This window comes from Ciconia boyciana, chromosome 22 (genome assembly GCF_034638445.1).
Source record: "Ciconia boyciana chromosome 22, ASM3463844v1, whole genome shotgun sequence".
Lineage (NCBI taxonomy): Eukaryota > Metazoa > Chordata > Aves > Ciconiiformes > Ciconiidae > Ciconia > Ciconia boyciana.
Genome location: NC_132955.1, coordinates 3,172,681 through 3,190,457, shown reverse-complemented (window position 1 = coordinate 3,190,457; position 17,777 = coordinate 3,172,681). Strand labels below are relative to the sequence as shown.

The window sequence follows — 17,777 nt, the reverse complement described above, 5'->3', positions numbered from 1 at the left end:
TTGGGAGGCGCGGGCGGGCGGGCGGCGGGACCTGCGCGGCGCTGTCGGAGGGTGGGGCCGCCCCACCTGCTGCGCATGCGTACGACCCACCCGAGTCGCTCAGGCGACGGCGGGAAGGCCAACCGGGTACCGCCCATTAGCTCCGCCCCCGGCCGTGCAGCCAATCCCCGCGCTCCACATCGGGTTGCGTCACCGCAGGGGCCGCGCTCGGCGAAGGTCCCCAGTCCGGGGCTGTCCCGGGCGCTGCCTGCCCCGGGGGGGGGTGGGGGCGCCCCGTGGCCGTGCGCGCCGCCGAGCCGCGGCGGTGCGCGGCCCCGCGGTGGCCCCGGGTGGAGGGGGGGGGGGGGGGGGTGTCTCGGCGCGCCCCTCCCGGCCGGCCCCGCGCGCTGCCCGCCCGCCTCCGCCCCGCGGCGGGACCGGCAGCGCGGCGGGCGGGCGCGGCCGGGCCGGGCGGGCCCTGGACGGCGGGCGGGCGCAGGCCGGGCGTATGAGGCAGCCCGCTCCCCCGCCGCCGCCGGCCGCGCTGCGGGATGTGGCGCTGGACGTGGCCCCGGCGCTGAGCGGCCGCGCCGCCGCCATGGGAGCGAGCGCGAACGGCGCCGCGTTGCCCGAGCGGCTCCGCCTGCCCGTCTGCTTCCTGGGCGTCTTCGCCTGCTACTTCTACTACGGCATCCTGCAGGAGAGCATGTGAGCGCCGGCCGGGGGGGCCGGGGGGGGAGCCCCGGGGGCGGCCGCGGCCCGGGGGAGCCTGCCCCGGGCTGGGCCCCGCCGCTGTCTCACCGAGCCCCGCTCTTGCAGCACGCGGGGGCGGTACGGCGAAGGCGCGAAGCAGGAGAAGTTCAAGTACGCCCTGACCCTGGTGTTCATCCAGTGCGTGATCAACGCCGCCTTCGCCAAGCTGCGTGAGTCGGGCGGCGGGGGCTGCCGGCGGGGGCTGGGCGCCCCGGGGCTGCGCTGCTCCGGGAGCTCGGCCGCGGTTTTTACCCGTCAGAGGGGGCGGTCGCTGCCGCTCCTACGGCAGAGCGCCGGCCGGGCCTCGGTCCCGGGCGAGTGCGGCGGGCTGGCCCTGGCCCCGGCCCTGGCCGGAGGGCCGGTGCCCGCCCCGCCGCGCTGCCACCCCCCTGCGCAGCGGGATGGGGGGGGGGGGGGGAGCAAATACAAGGGAAGGCTCCGGGTGGAGACTGGGGCAGGGAGGTCACTCGCCCATCACCGTCGCGGGCAAACCAGACTGGGCTTGGGGAAATCCGGTTAATTTATTGCCCATCAAGTCAGAGTAGGGTAGTGAGAAATAAAACCGAATCTTCAAACCCCTTCCCACACCCTTCCCTTCTTCCCGGGCTCAACTTCACTCCCGTCTCTCTCCCTCCTCCCCCCCAGCAGCGCAGGGGACGGGGAATGGGGGCTGCGGTCAGTTCCTCGCTCCTTGTCTCTGCCGCTCCTTCCTCCTCAGGGCAGGACTCCTCACGCTCCTCCCCTGCTCCAGCGTGGGGTCCCTCCCACGGGAGACAGTCCTCCACAAACTGCTCCAACGTGGGTCCTTGCCACGGGGCACAGTCCTTCAGGAACAGCCTGCTCCAGCGTGGGCCCCCCGCGGGGTCACAGGCCCTGCCAGCAAACCTGCTCCAGCCTGGGCTCCTCTCTCCACGGGGCCGCAGATCCCGCCAGGAACGTGCTCCAGCACGGGCTTCCCACGGGGTCACAGCCTCCTTCGGGCATCCACCTGCTCCAGCGTGGGGTCCTCCACGGGCTGCAGTGGATATCTGCTCCACCGTGGACCTCCAGGGGCTGCAGAGGGACAGCCTGTCCCGCCATGGTCTTCTCCACGGGCTGCAGGGGAATCTCTGCTCCTTTTTCACTGACCTTGGGGTCTGGAGAGTTGTTCCTCTCGCATATTCTCACCCCTCTCTCTTGCTGCAGTTGCGCAGGTTTTTTCCCCCTTCTTAAAGGTGTTATCCCAGAGGCGTGACCACCGTCGCTGATGGGCTCGGCCTTGGCCAGCGGCGGGTCTGTCTTGGAGCCGGCTGGCATTGGCTCTGTCAGACATGGGCGAAGCTTCCAGCAGCTTCTCAAGCCACCCCTGTAGCCGCCCCGCTACCAAAACCTTGCCACGCAAACCCAATATGGTGATGTTCTTAAGGTGCTTCGTGATGGCGGTGGCTGTTCGCAGCTCTCCTGACTTTCCTCCTCTTTGTCTTCCTTCCAGTCATCCATTTTTTCGATGCTGTCAAAGCGGACCGCACTCGGAGCTGGCTGTACGCCGCCTGCTCGCTCTCCTATCTGGGTGCTATGGTTTCCAGCAACTCGGCTCTGCAGTTCGTCAGCTACCCGACTCAGGTGGAGCGGGGGGCGATGGGAGACGGCATTAATGTACAACTTAGCACTCTGTTACCCCCTAATGCGCGGGGTACCCCAAAAACGGGCACTGCGCTGAGGAAGCAAATGCTGTGGAAGAACCAGCTGGTGCAATGACGTGGAGGGAAACGGGTTTTGACAGTTATTTTTCTGTAACAGCTTTTGTGGGGCTGTATCGCTGTGTTTCAGTCAGCGCTGGGTGCGTAGAGAGCTCAGACTGTTAGAAAGTCTCAGACTGTCTCTTAACCTCTCAGACTGAGGCGTTAAGAGAGCTCAGACTGTTCCAGAAAGGGAATAGCAATCCCTAGAAATTATGGGAATTTGCTAACTGGGAGTTGGTGCTAACACCGGAGGCCTTGAGATGATTTCTGAAACCTTCACCGTTAATTTAGCAGTCGCCCTGTGGTGGGGTTTTTTGTCATCTTTTTTTTGAAGTATCTGGTGTGTTTTATTGGAGGGACGTGTCGGGGCAGTCTGATCCCGTATGGTCACCCTTGTGTTGCCACGATCTCTCTCGTCGCAGGCAGGTGATGGTATGCAGATAGTTAATACAGTCTTTCTTTTATAGGTCCTAGGAAAATCTTGTAAGCCCATTCCAGGTATGCAAATGTCACATTTCTTCTTTGTATATTTGTGTGGATTTCTCGTGCCCTCAAGGACCTCAGTTGTCAAAACAGTGCCTCTCCCCTTCTGTCCGCTCTGCCACGGGAAGCGCAGGCGGTGTTTTATCTGTGTGTTGTTCTGCTGGGCCAAGTTAAAAATCCCATGAGAAGGTTTTGGGAGTGGTCTGTGATGTTGCTTCTTTACAGTCATGCTTTTAGGAGTGACTTTGCTGCGGAAGAAGTATCCCCCGGCCAAGTATCTCTGCGTCCTCTTGATAGTTGCAGGCGTGGCTCTGTTTCTGTACAAACCTAAAAAAGGGATTGCTGGGAGCGATGACCACGTCTTTGGCTATGGAGAACTCCTTCTGGTGAGTACTGCCAACGCACAAATAACCCCGGCAGGGGTGAGGAGGAACAAGCAGTTACAACACAGATAAGGCCGTGTCCTTTGTACCTCAAGCGTACCCTAAAGCTGGTGTGGAAACACTTCCACAGGAGGGGTTTGAGAGGTGCACACTTAAGCTGTGGTAGGAGGTCAGTGCATGAGTACACGCACGTGTTTTGAGGCCACGTAATTGCTGTTGAATAGGTGATTGGGGTGTAAAAAAAGGGGGAGAATGCTCAAGATGGTCCCCACAGAGAAGAAATAAAGAATGAAGGTTTTCTTTGCTTTCTCTTATCTCTGTCTCTTCTCTTCTTAGCTGCTGTCACTGACCCTGGATGGGCTGACTGGTGTGTCTCAGGACCACATGAGAGCTCACTACCAAACGGGTTCCAATCACATGATGCTGAACGTTAATCTATGGTCCACCTTGTTCCTGGGGGCTGGTAAGGAACACCCTGCAAAAACCACAGCCACCATGCCCAGACACTGCCCTGGGACACCCCATAGGAAGGGACATCGTGTCCTGCTCCAAAAAAGGGCCTGGAACACTTTGCAAAATAACTTTTAAGTTTTGTTTTGGGGGGTTTTTTTGTTTGTATATAAAAAGTCGGGGTTGTTCAGTGTAGCTGCTCTCATGCCCACTAGAGGACACCGCTTCATGCAGAGTGTAGCTGCCCAACGCCTGTTCGCTTCTGAGAAGTCCTTGCAGGCCAGCTCTGTGCTCCAGCCCTAACCGCCTGGGTTTCTACCCGAGGACTCTTGCACCGGCAGAGAAGCAAACCGTACCAGTGTAGCTTTCTGCCTCAGTTAGGGGGTAGCACTTCTAATTAATTGTTAAGGACTGTTTTGTCAGAATTGGATCTGCAGTTAATGATTGTTTCTTTCATTAATTAACTAGGAAGGTGGTCACTTTTTCTCCTGTTCTCTTTGTTTTCCACTGTGTGGAATTTAGCCTTTGCTTTTAGTAGCTCCTGTTGGGTTATGAGCGTAAACTGAAATTATACCACGTAGGCAGTGGCTGCGCAGGCTGCCTCTGGGCTCGTAATTCATGCTTTTCATCTTGATCTTTCTTCCAGGGATACTGTTCACTGGAGAGCTCTGGGAGTTCCTCAGTTTTACGGAACGCTACCCCAGCATCATTTACAATATCCTACTGTTTGGCCTGACAAGTGCGCTGGGTCAGGTAAATACACCTCCCTTGTTTTGCAGGCTTCACGGGGATGCATTTGCCCAGTAGACAGCAAAGTAAGGCCACCTCACCTTCCGTTGCTTTGGTTGTTGCTTGCTTTCTGTACAGGCTACCTTCAGAGTAAAACTGGTTTAAGTTTGTATGCAAATAATCAGGATTTGAAATAAGATTCTTTCGGCTCTGGCTCGATGGCTTTTCATCTGAAAATACGATCCGTGTTGTACTTTTTCCGGTCAGAGTGACAAAAGGCGTCTATTTGGTTTTTTTACAGAGTTTTATCTTCATGACTGTGGTATACTTCGGACCTCTAACTTGTTCCATCATCACCACAACCCGCAAGTTCTTCACCATTTTAGCGTCCGTCATTCTATTTGCCAATCCCATCAGTACAATGCAGTGGGTGGGGACAGTCCTGGTGTTCTTGGGTAAGTCTGGGAAGCAAACACCTGAGGTCTTTCCCCTCTTAACTTAAATAGAGATGATGTATAGTGAGGGGAGAGCTAAGAAAAGATGCCGGTCAAAAAAAATCTTGATTGTATTAGAACACTCTCGATGGAATAGTGTGTTAGTAGCCTCACCAGTGCTGGAAAAGAGGAACACGACTTCTAGCAGATCTATTTGGTCTCTTTTTACCCCCCACACTGGGTAAGTCACTGCCTCTGAGCAACCATTAGTAAGTTGGTGGTGTTAAGCTGATCTTTCACAAAGTTCCTTCTGTTAATGTCTGTTTGAAGAATGTGAAGCAATTTTCTATGCACATGGATTATTTTATCTCTTTGCAGGCCTTGGACTTGATGCCAAATTTGGAAAGGGAGTAAAGAAGACATCGCATTGAGGAAATGGTTGATCTCTGCAGTGGGAATGAACTTTTAATTTATTGTCTTGTACCTCAAAATCTGTTATGAAACTGGACTCAGGATAGGTAATCGGAAGGGGAGTGTCTAGATTTTTTTGTTATAGTTTTTTAATTCTGAATTGTCTTAAAAGTGTAATACTTTAGTTTTAACTGTACTTAAGCTTTTTTTTTTTTTCTGTAATCAAAGCTGCACTACTAGATCCTAGCAGCAGGATGAAATTCTTGCCTTAACAGGAAAAAAACTTCATATCTTTATTAAAGAAAAAGTGACAATGGCCACTTTTCCAGAACTTTCATTTCAATATTGTTGGCTGATCTTGGGGAGAAACAGCACACCTCTCTCCGAGGACAGGGCTATTCTTAGAATTATGTTAGTTCTTTGGTGTGGCCTGGAAAGATCCCTGAATTAAAGGCCTGTGTTGAAGACAACTCCCTCTTCTGATTGTATGATTTTTCCATAACTGAGCTGGTGGAGCAGCCAGTTGGACACTCTTCCATTAAGATAGTATGTGTAAATGTTGAGATGCATTATATCCTTCATCCAGGCCCTTCTAAAACAGAAGCAACTCTTGGCATATGTAAAAGTTTACAGGAAACCTGTTTAACCAGTGGGGCCCAAATTAATTCTTTTCATCCCCCCTGCTGATGAAGGAACAGGACCCTCTGCTGCTAAAACCATGCCAAGGTTGTGTGACAACGGCTTCTAAATGTTGAAAGGGCCCTTGTTAATTAACCACCATCACAGTGAGCTTTCAAACACCCGCTCCTGAGCACAGGCTAGCTCCCCAGTGTTGTATGGGGAGGAGTTATTATCATAATGATGCCTTCAGAGTTGGAGAGCAAAATTCTCCAAAGAGCAAACTTTACACATGAAAGCATGTTTCTGCCAGCTGTCACTTGGTCTCCATCTGTTCTGTGGCTTTGGCCTTTTGCCCCTCCAGATGGGATCTTGATCTCTTTCCTGAGCGGCTGTTGTAAGTCTCTCCCTCTCTTCATCCCCTGCTTCCCCTACCCCTCCAGTGTTTCTTACAACTTTTTTGGCCTCAAACTTGGTTTTCATTTAATCTGTCTTACTGTCCTATAGTTCTACTCGAACAACACGTTTCTTGCAAAATTAAACCCTAGACTGTTAAAGGGGTTTTCTCTGTCACCTCCACCTCTTTGCTAACTTACATTGTCTTAAAGGTCAAGCGATAAGTAGCAAACAAACATGTTCTCAGTAGTAGAGAATCCTGGAGTAAAAGCTTCTGTGACTTAACTCCATGAATACTGCCTGATGAACACCATGTGCTGGCATCTGCTACTGTACGGTGATTCTGGCTTCCCAGTATCTCTAAGGTAATTAATACTATTTCCATTTTATAAAAGGGAGCAGAGAAATTGCATGACTTGTTCATGAACACTGTGGCAGAGATAAGAATTAATTATCTTTTGTGTGTCTTAATCATAAAACTATCTTTTCTCTGTGTTTCTAGGACTTGCGCTCCTCTCTCTCTTCGCACTATCTTAAATTTAACCCATTCTCAAACTCAGCAACCAAAAGCAGCAAGAAGATTCTAGGCGAGCTCTCAGTTCTGTTTGTTTTGCAGACTTGTTTTCCCTTCTATTAAATTAGTAATCTAATGTAGGAATAGACCCAGCTCCCCCATCACTGTGCAAATACAAACACCTGCAAAATGCATTATAAATCACTCCCTCAACCATCCACTTCCTCGTGATAATCTTGGAATTTCTGTTCAAACATATCGCCTGTTAAGGATCATTGCTGTTACAAAACACTACCCTATTCTAGAGCGTGTGCTACAAATCAAAGGGAAATCACTCTTATTTTGATTCCACAGAAGCAGAATTGCTTATTAGTGATAATTCCATACTGACTAAAGCTCTTGAGAAAGTATATGATCAGAAATTGAGGGACTGAGATAGGAGCAGCCTTTCTCCACTGTGCTGTCAGCCTGTTATCGGCGATCTCCTTTTTATTTACAGCATCTCAAGCCAAATTGCCTCTTCTGTGTACATGCTAGGAAGACTGCTCTTCTCCCCCTCTAGCCCCGAGTCTAGATGTAGCTCTAGGAGAGACAGTGTCTTAAAAACGAAACAAAGACTTCATTGTTAATTTTTTCCTTAACCATTGAAAAGAAGCCACCATAGTTTCAAGGGAAATTTTGCTCAAACCCACAGGTCAAACCCTTCCCCATGCTGCAGCAGCCTAGACGACCAGCAGAAAGAATGAAGCTGGGAGCTTCCTAGGGTTATTTTCTAAGCCAAGATCTGTCTTTACCAATATCTTCAACTTGTCTGTATTCAGAGCACAGATTTAAAGATCAGTCTGCCAAGAAGAAAGAAAATAAAGGAGATTTTCTCTCTCCTGATTGCTGCAGGCTCCCTTGACCCACTTTAGCTCTAAAGCCTATTCCTGGTATTGCTCCAGCTTGGTTCTTGCTGCACCTCTGACTCTTAGTCAATAAGAATTTCTTGAAACAAAGGCAGCTCTTGTACCTACCTTGAGTCTGAATCCTTTGGATTTTCTTGGACAGCTTGCTGTCTTCTCTCCAGACCTCACGTACTGCAAGATCCCAGAGGAGGCTACAAAAGCAATTCAAGAAGCTATTTTCAAATCAGCACTGGCTTTTCTTCTTGTACAGTTTTAACAACACTGCCACAGAACAGGTCCCCAGCTTTGAGCTGCCAGGAGGATTGCTCTAATACCTCTCCCCAGTGACAGACCGGTTACTACATGTTGAGAAGCCTGCCTGGTGGCTTTTGGTGTATGTTCCTGCTTGAGTTCAGCTGTCTCTTTAAATAAAGACAGGTAAACTCCAAAGGAACTGGGTTAGGATCCAGTAAAGTTTTCATCCTCCATGTTACTTTTTCCTATTAGAAATGGTAGCTCCTCTTCGAGGCACCTTTTGCAGAGGGATAATTACGTTTAATGGGGTTTTTTTGTCCTTTTTTTACAAATGGTCCAAGTGTCTTCAGAGGCGACGCTTGAACTTCTGGTGAAGTGTCAGGAAAGGCTTTGTGTCTTCACGTAAGGGATTAGTAATGTACAAAGTGTTGACAGAACTTACTCTAGTTTCTCTAGATACTGTATAACATCTAGGGTATGGCTGTGCAAAGGAATCTTTAGCTACTGCTGGCAAGTTATATTTTGCTTATTCAAAGAAGGAAGTGTTCTGTGGCAGCATGTGCACCTATAAGCAGTTTAGAGGTTTCAAGGAATTAAAGCACAGTGCCCAGGTTCTCTACCAACAATGTGGGCTTTGCCAGTTCTGCTATGACTCGGTTTGTCTCTCTGCTTTTTTTTAGACATTGTCCAGTTTATTAGAAGGGTGCAAACCTAGTTAAATAAAAAAAGACTACCTTGTTCTTTTTAGTCCTGTGTGCTTGATCTCTGTCTTTCCCCAGCTGTAAGCAAGCAATAGCTGTGTGTAATGACATATTTTCCAAAATGAAAAGCTTTTGTAAAGTGTAAAACATCACCCTTTGCAGCCAAAATGGTAGGTGCTTTGAACACCCACTGTGTCATGTTTCGAGTTTGGGCTGACTTGCCAAGGAGTTACTAAAGGGAATGCTTGTGGTTTGCTCCTTCCTTAGCAGATGTGGCTGGTCTGTCTCTTGAGTAGAAGAGGAAGGGAAATCAGTTGAGTAGGAGATTAATCTATTAAGTGCCTTAGACAAAGCCCTGCAACCCAGACTGAGAAGTTATGAAGAGGTTCCATCGTCCTCTCCTCTACTTTTTGTTGGCTCCAGAGTCTCAACCCTGAGTCCATTTATGACTCATCCAGTTACCAGCAGGGGGAACTCTTATTTCAATCATTTTCAAGAAATGCAAGGAGAAAAACAACAAAAAAGCAGTTCTTCTTTAATTAGCGATATAACTGTACTTCTGGAGTCTTTGTGCTTACAGTAAAAGCATAATGTGGAAATCAAGGTCTTCCTCCATTTTTATTCTGCTTAATTCTTTTTGACTATCAGCAGAGACTACATGGAAGCTAAGTCATTAGAAGCTTTAAGGCAATCACCATCTCTTCTGCAGAATGGCCTTCATTACAAATAGCCTGAGTATAAATAAGTATGTGCACACCTGCGTGTCCTCTTGTCCTCATGTAACACAAACAGCTGGCTTCCTACACAGCAGCAGCCATTAGCATCACAGGCAATGTTTTTGAAAACATTTCTGCCAGAATTCTCCTAGGAACCTTGTCAGTTCTCGGTGGTTCCAGGGAGATGAGAAGAGTCAACGCACGTACTGAGAATAAACAGCAGTTTACATTGCTGCAGTGTTTGTGCCTGTTGTCCCTCCAGGACAAACTCGCTGATGTACCAAGAAAGGTGAAATTTTATTTCATAGCTAACTGAGACCTGGGATCTGCAGGGGGGGGAACTTAGCAGCTGCGTTCCTTTTCCTTTCATCTTCCTTGTTTTTACAAGCTCCTTCTGCAACTCCATCAGCAGATGTTTAAAAAGCCCCAAACTTTTAGAGAGCATATAGAACAAGGTAGATGATACTGTATGTGCACATATTTTGTAGAGGTGGATATAATTGTATAACACTGATAATTTTGTGGTCACAGGATAATAAAGACATGCTCAAATGACAACAGTTTAAGGGATAAGGAAGCTATCATCATTATTACTTTGAAATCAATAAATTGCCAATCTTGAAGATACTGCTTAAAAAACCCCAATCCTAACGGTCATTCTTCAAGAACAACTAGGATTTATGCTGTGCCACTTAGTTAAAAGTCAGTGATTATGTGAGCTTATCCTGCAGGATTCCACACGCTCTTGCAAAGGAAATGGGAATTCCTGTCAGATTTCATGGACTGAAAAGCACATGAGAATCAAAATAGCACCCATCAGGAAAAATACATGCTAGCTTTAGAGTCCCACTTGAGCATGTAGTCAGTTTATGCTGACTAGTAGTAGGAAGAAGTTTGTAAGGTCGGTAGGGATGGGGTATGCATTTGAAATATATACTCTTATAATAAACAATTTTGTACTTAGATTTACAGTTCATAACTAATAGAATTTCAGCAACAGTGAGCCAGGGATGCATCTAAAGAACAGGAAAAACAGTAATTGCCTCAGACAAACTGAGACAGCTGGATGTCACACTGGAATGAGGTATTGAAGGTTTTAAGTATTTTAAGGAGAAAATTAAGATGAAAAGTGCATTCAAGGCTTCAGAACTAAATTAGCAAAAATAGTCATATGGCTTTTCTTCCTTTCTCTTGCTATGCTTTTCTGCCATGCTTGCAATGTCATTTTTGTTCTTTTTGTATATTTATGCACATAGAGGATCCTGAACACTTTCAATACTTTCTTCATCATCCCAGTTCAGTTACTTTGGCAAGCTCACAGCCTATTTCCAAACTTTTTATGAGCAATTAACCTGTTTCAAAGAAAAAAAAAATGTTCAGAGGACAGCATGGTTTTCATACACAGTACTTGCTGAAATACTGAATTCAGTAGAGGCGCTTTGCTAGGAGAATGCAAAAAAAAGACTGCCAGAGTCAGGGATGGTGGTGTGTTTTTTCCTGGAAGCAGGTTCAGGTCCTTTACTGGGTCTTCAGTTACTCCAAGAGCAGCACAAATGTGCAGCATTAGGCATGCCCAAGAGCAGTTCTGTTTGCACAGACCAGATGCTGAAGAATCCGTAAAAGTTAAAATCCAGCCAGGTCAGTCATGGAACCCTTCCATCACTTGGAATGAGGACTAAGTCTTTTGCTTGACTGAAACTTGAAAATGGAAATGAAGTGAAATACCTAATTTTGGGCATACATAATTTTGGGGACAGCAAGGAAAGGTTTCCATAATGGTCCTTGTACATAGTGATTTGCTTTTTTGCAGGTGGGACTAGCACCCCACACTTTTTAATCAAATGTTGTTGTAATTTCCACTTTGTAATAGTCCCTGTTTAAAGACAACACTAAGAAATCTTGCAGTGGCCCTGGAACATGAATAGAGGGCATACTAGGCCCATCTGTAATGGCCTCTTCCCATTGACAGCAGAAAACTGTCCTCCAAAGGACTATTTCCCACCTAAAATTAAACATTACAAGGCAATAAAAATCTCAACCCTCTCAAGTACACTCAAACAGTAGGGATCATTGTCTCTTGTTTCTGTGGTAGTGGAAAAAGTAGACAGTTGAGTTTGTGTTCTCTGGCGGCATGATTGCTTGACATTCATTAGCTAAACTTCTAAAAATCATGTCTCAGAACAATGCAAACTGCTTTCCAGGCAAAGGCTGCCTCTCTCATTCCTTATCAGCTTTGAGGAGCTGAGTCTGCTTTCCAGACAAATTTGCAGCCTGCTCCGATTTAGTTTATTCTCAGAATTGTAGTGTCACTTTCTCCTAAGGTCTTGAGAGATCTCATTCTGTGAACATGATAGGCTATAATTTGTTAATTAGTTTTACAGTGAATGTGAAAAAAAAACCAAAATCCTGGTCTCGGGATTAAGAAACACCACCAATTTGGATTAGCAGATTCTGTCCCTGCCTCAGGACCTGTGGCAATCCCATAACCTCAAGTGCTTATCTGATTACTAAGTTTTTTATTTTTGTATGAACAGCTGGGCTAGATCTGCAAAAAGGGAATGTTCACAGCCACACCTGGGGAGATGTAAAACTCTGATCTCAACACACAAAGCACAACTGAATTACCAACTTCTCTAAATAATGAGGCCTGAGATGTATCGAGTTGGGCACTTTAAATTAGTGCATAGTTTTGACATAGGCTTTATTTTCTCTGTTTTGATAAATTCTAAGATGTCTTTTTTTTCCCCCCTCTGTCTATATTGCATGAAGCATATTATCACTTAAAATCACAGAGGTACTGGTTACGATAGCTTCATTAATACTTCTAAGCAGCAAGACACCATTACCTGATAAATGAGGAAATGCCCAGGAAGAAATTAATTATTTTTGCAGTCAGTAAATATTTGAGGAAGTGTGAATTACATAAATCTTGGGAACCCTTACAGGATGCAACATTTCATTTCATTATCTGTAAACTTACCCAGTCACAGAAAGGGATGGCACAGTCCAGTGAAAAAAGAGTAGTTCTGTAAATGCTGGAATTAGCAACCCCCACTTTGATGGAATGTGGTAGAATGCAATGACCTTTGAGGCCCCTACTTCTTTTCTTTAACTTGGTTGGAAAACGCTGCTGAATTAGAAGTTATTGAGGGATGGGATAGGAAGATAGGAACATCAAACAACATAAGTTTTGTCTCCTTAGGAAATCACGTTAAAGATAATGTGATCGTACAGTTAAAGACTACAGCATACAGATCTCTACAAAAGAACCAAAATACTGCGTGTACAACCTTACTTTTGGTTGATCTTCATAGTTTCTGAATGCTTGGTTTTTAAATGGCTGTTCTAGAAAACAATTTTCTATGCAATAACCAACTGCATCTTCAAATTAAATTAAACATCTGAATACTCATTACTGCCATTTTGGTTGCAGTAACTTAATGCCATAATAGTCATTGCAGGACATCGCTAATGAGAAGGCAAAAACAAAGAGCTGATCAGCTCCACATTAAGCTGTTCAGTTCTGTAAGAATGTTCTAGAGTAGCAATATTTAAGTCATAATACTTGCTAGAATTTGTGCAATTAAGTACATACTGACAGCTAATATTAGTCTTTATCATTGTGTCGAAAGTGCAAATTTAGAGAGCTCTCCTCCCGTCCTCCAGCATTAAAATATAGAACAAGACTAAACTGTCATCTAGTTATGAATCCTGATGCTACATAATTGAAAAAGTTTGGGTTTGTGAATACCTTAAAAATCCTGCCTTTTCCTTAACCGTTGTTATTCCCTGCAAGGTCCAGACTGCAAGTGCAGTTTTACATTTTTCCTTTACTACATCACTTTGCTTCATTGTTCCCTACTTTTTTCTTACTGGATTTATATCCTGCCTTTTTTTCTTTTTTTTTTTTTTGCAGCTGTTTGAGTCCTTTATGCTCATTCATACTTTCATGCTCTGTTATACAGAGTGAATCTTATCCTCTATTCTTCAAGTCTTTTGTCCAATTATCTCTCTGTACCTGTAGAAGGGGAAAACAGCAGTGATAAAACCTTTGGACTCTGTTGCAGTCCTCTCCCACTTCTCCACTAAGGAAGATTGCTGTGATAACATTGAAGATTAATTCTTGTTTGCGGAGAAAAGCTGGTTTGAATAAATCGGAGGACTTTTGACAATGTTCTGAGCTCCTCTACTCTGCAGGTGCTATTAGAGTTAACAGCATCTTGGAGAAACGAAAATAATTTCACAGACCATTAGGGCTGGTGGGAAGCAGCAGGATCAGGTTTTAATGAATCAGGATCAAAAGCATCTTAAAGCAAACCAGCACTGAAAACAAGAGCAGGCTCATCAGGGAAGACAGGAGACGCTTCTAACGAGAAACAAAGCACCAACTCAAAGACATGAGGGAGTCACTTTCTCACAATAGTGCATTTTAAAGTATAATTTCCTCTTCTAAAAAATTAGCTTTGATACTTTTCCAATACATGTAAAAATAGCACTATGAACAGATTCCCTGCAATTAAAATCTCCAAGTCAGAGTTTTTTCCAAAGGAGGTCAAGATTTTTTAAACAATGTTTGTTTTCTCACAAATAAAAGTAGTTTTTAATCACAGCAACAATGACTAAGTTAAGTTATCTTACAGTATTTTGAAGTCAGGAAAGCAAATTCTGACAAGAAATATGCATAGCAGTAAACTCAGACCTGAGAATGGTTTGTATGTGAAAAAGGAGACTGTCCCACCACTACCAGCAGGCATTTTCTCATAGAAGTGCTGATCATTACTGTGTTTTGTACTGAATTTAACGCTGTATGTATGTGGTGGCTGTGCTAAAGCAAATTTACCCTTTCATGCTTCAAGGGACATAGGTGCTACTGGATCCAAATGTAATGAAAGTAGGAGCTAATTGCTTAAGTACTCAGGCAGTGACGGTTTTGAGCACATGCATAACCAGAAACTGGCAACACTTAAGTGAACTGTTGGGTCAGAAAGGGCAGTACCTGAAAAATTTAGGTACCTGTGGTTTTATACATCTATTGAAAAAGAATGTTTCTCAGCTATAGTTTTGAATCTGGATGCCTAAAACTCACCTAATTCCTATACTCCTCTGAATTTCTGCTTTGAAACCAGAAGTAACCAGTTTCCCAATTTTGTCTTTTTATATATATATATATGAATAACCTACTTAACTTCTCTACACTTTTAAAAGTTTTAAAGGATGGGTAATATTCAACTTGCCCTCCTACTCCATACAACACTGAAGATTACTTAATTTATAGTGCCGGAAAAGTGGGGATACTGGACTCTATCTAGCTCAGTACTTGCCATTCTGTTGCAAATTAAATTTTGAGGGAAAGAGTTGCAAAAGAAAAAGCTCACCAGTTTCCTTTCCCTGGAGGATCCTCAGACTTACATAGTTCAAAGAAGCCAGTATCTCAGAAGCTTTTCCTTTCATCGCAAACCATATCAGCACTTACTGTCCTCTTGTGTGCTCTGCTAGTGCCAAAGCTTAGACTCCTTTGACAAGATAAATAATAATGTAGGCTTGGTACTGGGCTAGGTGAGAGCATGACATTTTCAAGAGGATGGAGATACCCTAGAAGAAGTCAGACTGAAAAGATAACCTATTAGATACTAGATTTTTAATTGGCTATGGCACAAATATTACTATTTCACAATGAAACCATAAAAGCCTGTAATATCAAGATTCTTTTTATGTCTTAAATTTAAAATAAACAAACAGTAACCATATCCTAAACCAAGCAATGATTCCCTTACTGTTTGTGAATATACCACAGCATTGCTTTTGCATTACATATGGAAAATGAGCTATATAGATGTCTCACTGGTATAAGCAGAGGTGAATCAAGTAACTTGCAATGTTTGTGTGACTGTTGCATATATAAAAGCCTCATTAAGTCTCCCCAGTGATTGGAGATGGGGTTTGTTTAGAATGGTTTTGTTTGTTTTTGTAACAAAGAGAGCAAATACAGGAAATAATTAAATAACTGTGTTTTCATACCCTCCCAATCATCAGGAGCCTATATGAGACTTTAATTAGTGCTGCATTTTCAATAATTCTGTATCTGTACGTGTTGCAGATTCTTTCCTGGATAACAGGGAGATAATTATGAGAATCCTGTTTTTCAGTCTCTCACTAAAGGGATGGCTGATATATTTAATCATGATGTAGAAATGCTGGCAGCTTTCTCCAAGTTCAGCCTCTCTCTAATTACATTTCTAGATTTTTAGTAAATTGAAAGGGAAAATGTAGGAACAAAATAATTAAAACCAAAGAGAAAGTGAATATTAAAACGCAGGAGCTATTTAAAATTCTTGCACACAGCTCTTTCACAGACATCAGTTTAATCAGCTTCACAAAAAAAATCAAACTTACATAACAAAAGTAACACCTCCAAACCTCTATGTACAGTAGCATTTCCTGCTTCTTTTCATGCAGAAAAAACAACCTGTCTTGTATCATTCAGATGATACTGAGAATTATACCCAAAGTGAATGCATTTGATCATTTGGTACTCTCACATGCACACTAGTGTCAAAACACACGCACATCAGCATATCCCCATGCAAATTTTCAAGGTTTGAGCAGTGCCTGCACCTAGGAATTGCCCAGTCATTTTATCACAGAATTGTATTAAAGACAGAAGGTAGGGTTTGTGAAGAGTAAGTGACAGTATTTCACTTCTGTCTGCCACCAAGGAGGACAGAATTGACCCTAAATAACTTTTTCATATGGAAGAGAGGTGAAATTCGATCTTCATTTTCACAGATGCCCAATTTAATTTTCCACTTCCTGGGAACAAGAGAATTTTGATCAGGAGAACGTCATAAACTGCAAAAGAGGTTGACCTCTCTACCGCTAAGTGACACATGGCCAGTGTTGAATTAAAGGAGACATTTCTGTTTGTTCTATCTAGAAACCCCTTGTATCAAGACTCTGCAGCCTAAGCACTCTAATGCAGGAGGGGAGGGGGGAAATCTCTTTGTTTTCTCTAAAACTGGTGCTGTAAATTCCTTTTGTACTTCAACCATTAGAGAATAAATACATCAGTAAAAATCCAGTTTATATTGGGAATATAAAATCCAGGATAATGGATAGGGTATGAAAACAAGTTTCTAGGAGAAATGTGTAGCCAGAATAGGAATGCTAATACCGATTCTGTACTTCCCAAGAGGCAGTTTTATGGCATTTCTTCATTACAATGCAGCATTACCTGCTGTTTTGTCACCATGGGCAGCAGTTTGCGAAATGAAGGAATGAAGCAGGGTCCAAGAATTGGTCATGACTTGGATGAGACACTTGCCAAGAAAACCCAGGACACTGCAGAAAATGTTAGCAGTAAAACAGGCAATATTCTCCGAGTCAGTGGTGGACAAATGTGGCAGCCTCATGTACAGGACCAATTGTGCTATGAGAAGCAGCATTTTTCATCTGAGAGAATGAGATATGAGAGAAAAATACTTTGGATCTTTCATTTAAATAAGTGTAGCTGTGATGTATTCTGTAACCTGGCTAGTTTGGTTATTGGGGTGCTTTGTGTGTAACTTATTAATTCACTGTAACATGAGGCTGAAACTGGCAGGAGAGAAAGGGTAGCTCTGGATAAACTTCTCTACAAACATTTACGTAATTAACTAACAAAGATGATTTTGCTTCCTCTGGTTGCAAATCATTACAAATTAGAACAAGAGAAGACCCATATATAATACAGATCTTACGATCACAGGATAATTTGGGTGGAAGGGACTTCAGGACATCATCTGGTCCAACCTGCTCAAAGCAGGGTCACTTATGAGATCTAACAAGGTTCCTCAGGGCTTTATTTATTCAGGCCTTGAAAACCTCCAACAGAGACTGCATAGTCTCTCTGGGCAACCTGCCCAAATGTTCATCTATGGTCATGATGAAATAATTTCTTATATCCAGTCTAAATCTCTCATTTTTACTTTCATTTCTCATCCTCCTGCCATGTACCACTATGAAGCACCTGGTTCCATTTGGCTGATAACCCCCTTGTAGGTACTGGAAGGTCTATGAGGTTTCCCTTAAGCTCTTGATCTAAACCCCTGCATGACAGGCACAAAGCATGTTTGCTTTATAATCCTTTTCTCAAGAGGTTAAAATAAATGCTGTGCCTTGAAAAAAACCTCACCAATCATCCTCAAACTTGGCAAGAAATTCTCATTGCACACAGCACAGGGAGCCATTCTTCATGAGCACTCATGACTCACACACTGAAATGGCCCACGACCGAGCCTGAAGTGAGAGAAGGGGGAAGAACCGTTTGTATTTTCACTACACAACCCTAAGCCCAACCCTCAAAGGAATG

At 44.6% G+C, this 17,777-nt stretch overlaps 1 protein-coding gene across 1 annotated transcript; it reads left to right on the top strand.

Annotated features, from left to right (window-relative positions):
- Window positions 1–411: 411 nt before the first annotated feature.
- On the top strand, window positions 412–8,752 carry SLC35B1 (solute carrier family 35 member B1). Its single transcript, XM_072885730.1, has 9 exons — window positions 412–687; window positions 799–902; window positions 2,204–2,334; window positions 2,921–2,951; window positions 3,162–3,322; window positions 3,656–3,782; window positions 4,416–4,522; window positions 4,800–4,953; window positions 5,311–8,752. Exons 1-9 carry the CDS (start codon window positions 488–490, stop codon window positions 5,361–5,363), a joined length of 1,068 nt encoding a protein of 355 aa, XP_072741831.1. The 5' UTR covers window positions 412–487; the 3' UTR covers window positions 5,364–8,752.
- The last annotated feature ends 9,025 nt before the right edge of the window (window positions 8,753–17,777 follow it).

Coding starts and splice junctions, on each gene's coding strand:
- SLC35B1 (XM_072885730.1), top strand. CDS start 488: ATGAGGCAGCCCGCTCCCCCGCCGCCGCCGGCCGCGCTGCGGGATGTG. Junction 688..798: donor GGCATCCTGCAGGAGAGCAT/GTGAGCGCCGGC, acceptor CCGCTCTTGCAG/CACGCGGGGGCGGTACGGCG. Junction 2,335..2,920: donor TCGTCAGCTACCCGACTCAG/GTGGAGCGGGGG, acceptor TTTCTTTTATAG/GTCCTAGGAAAATCTTGTAA.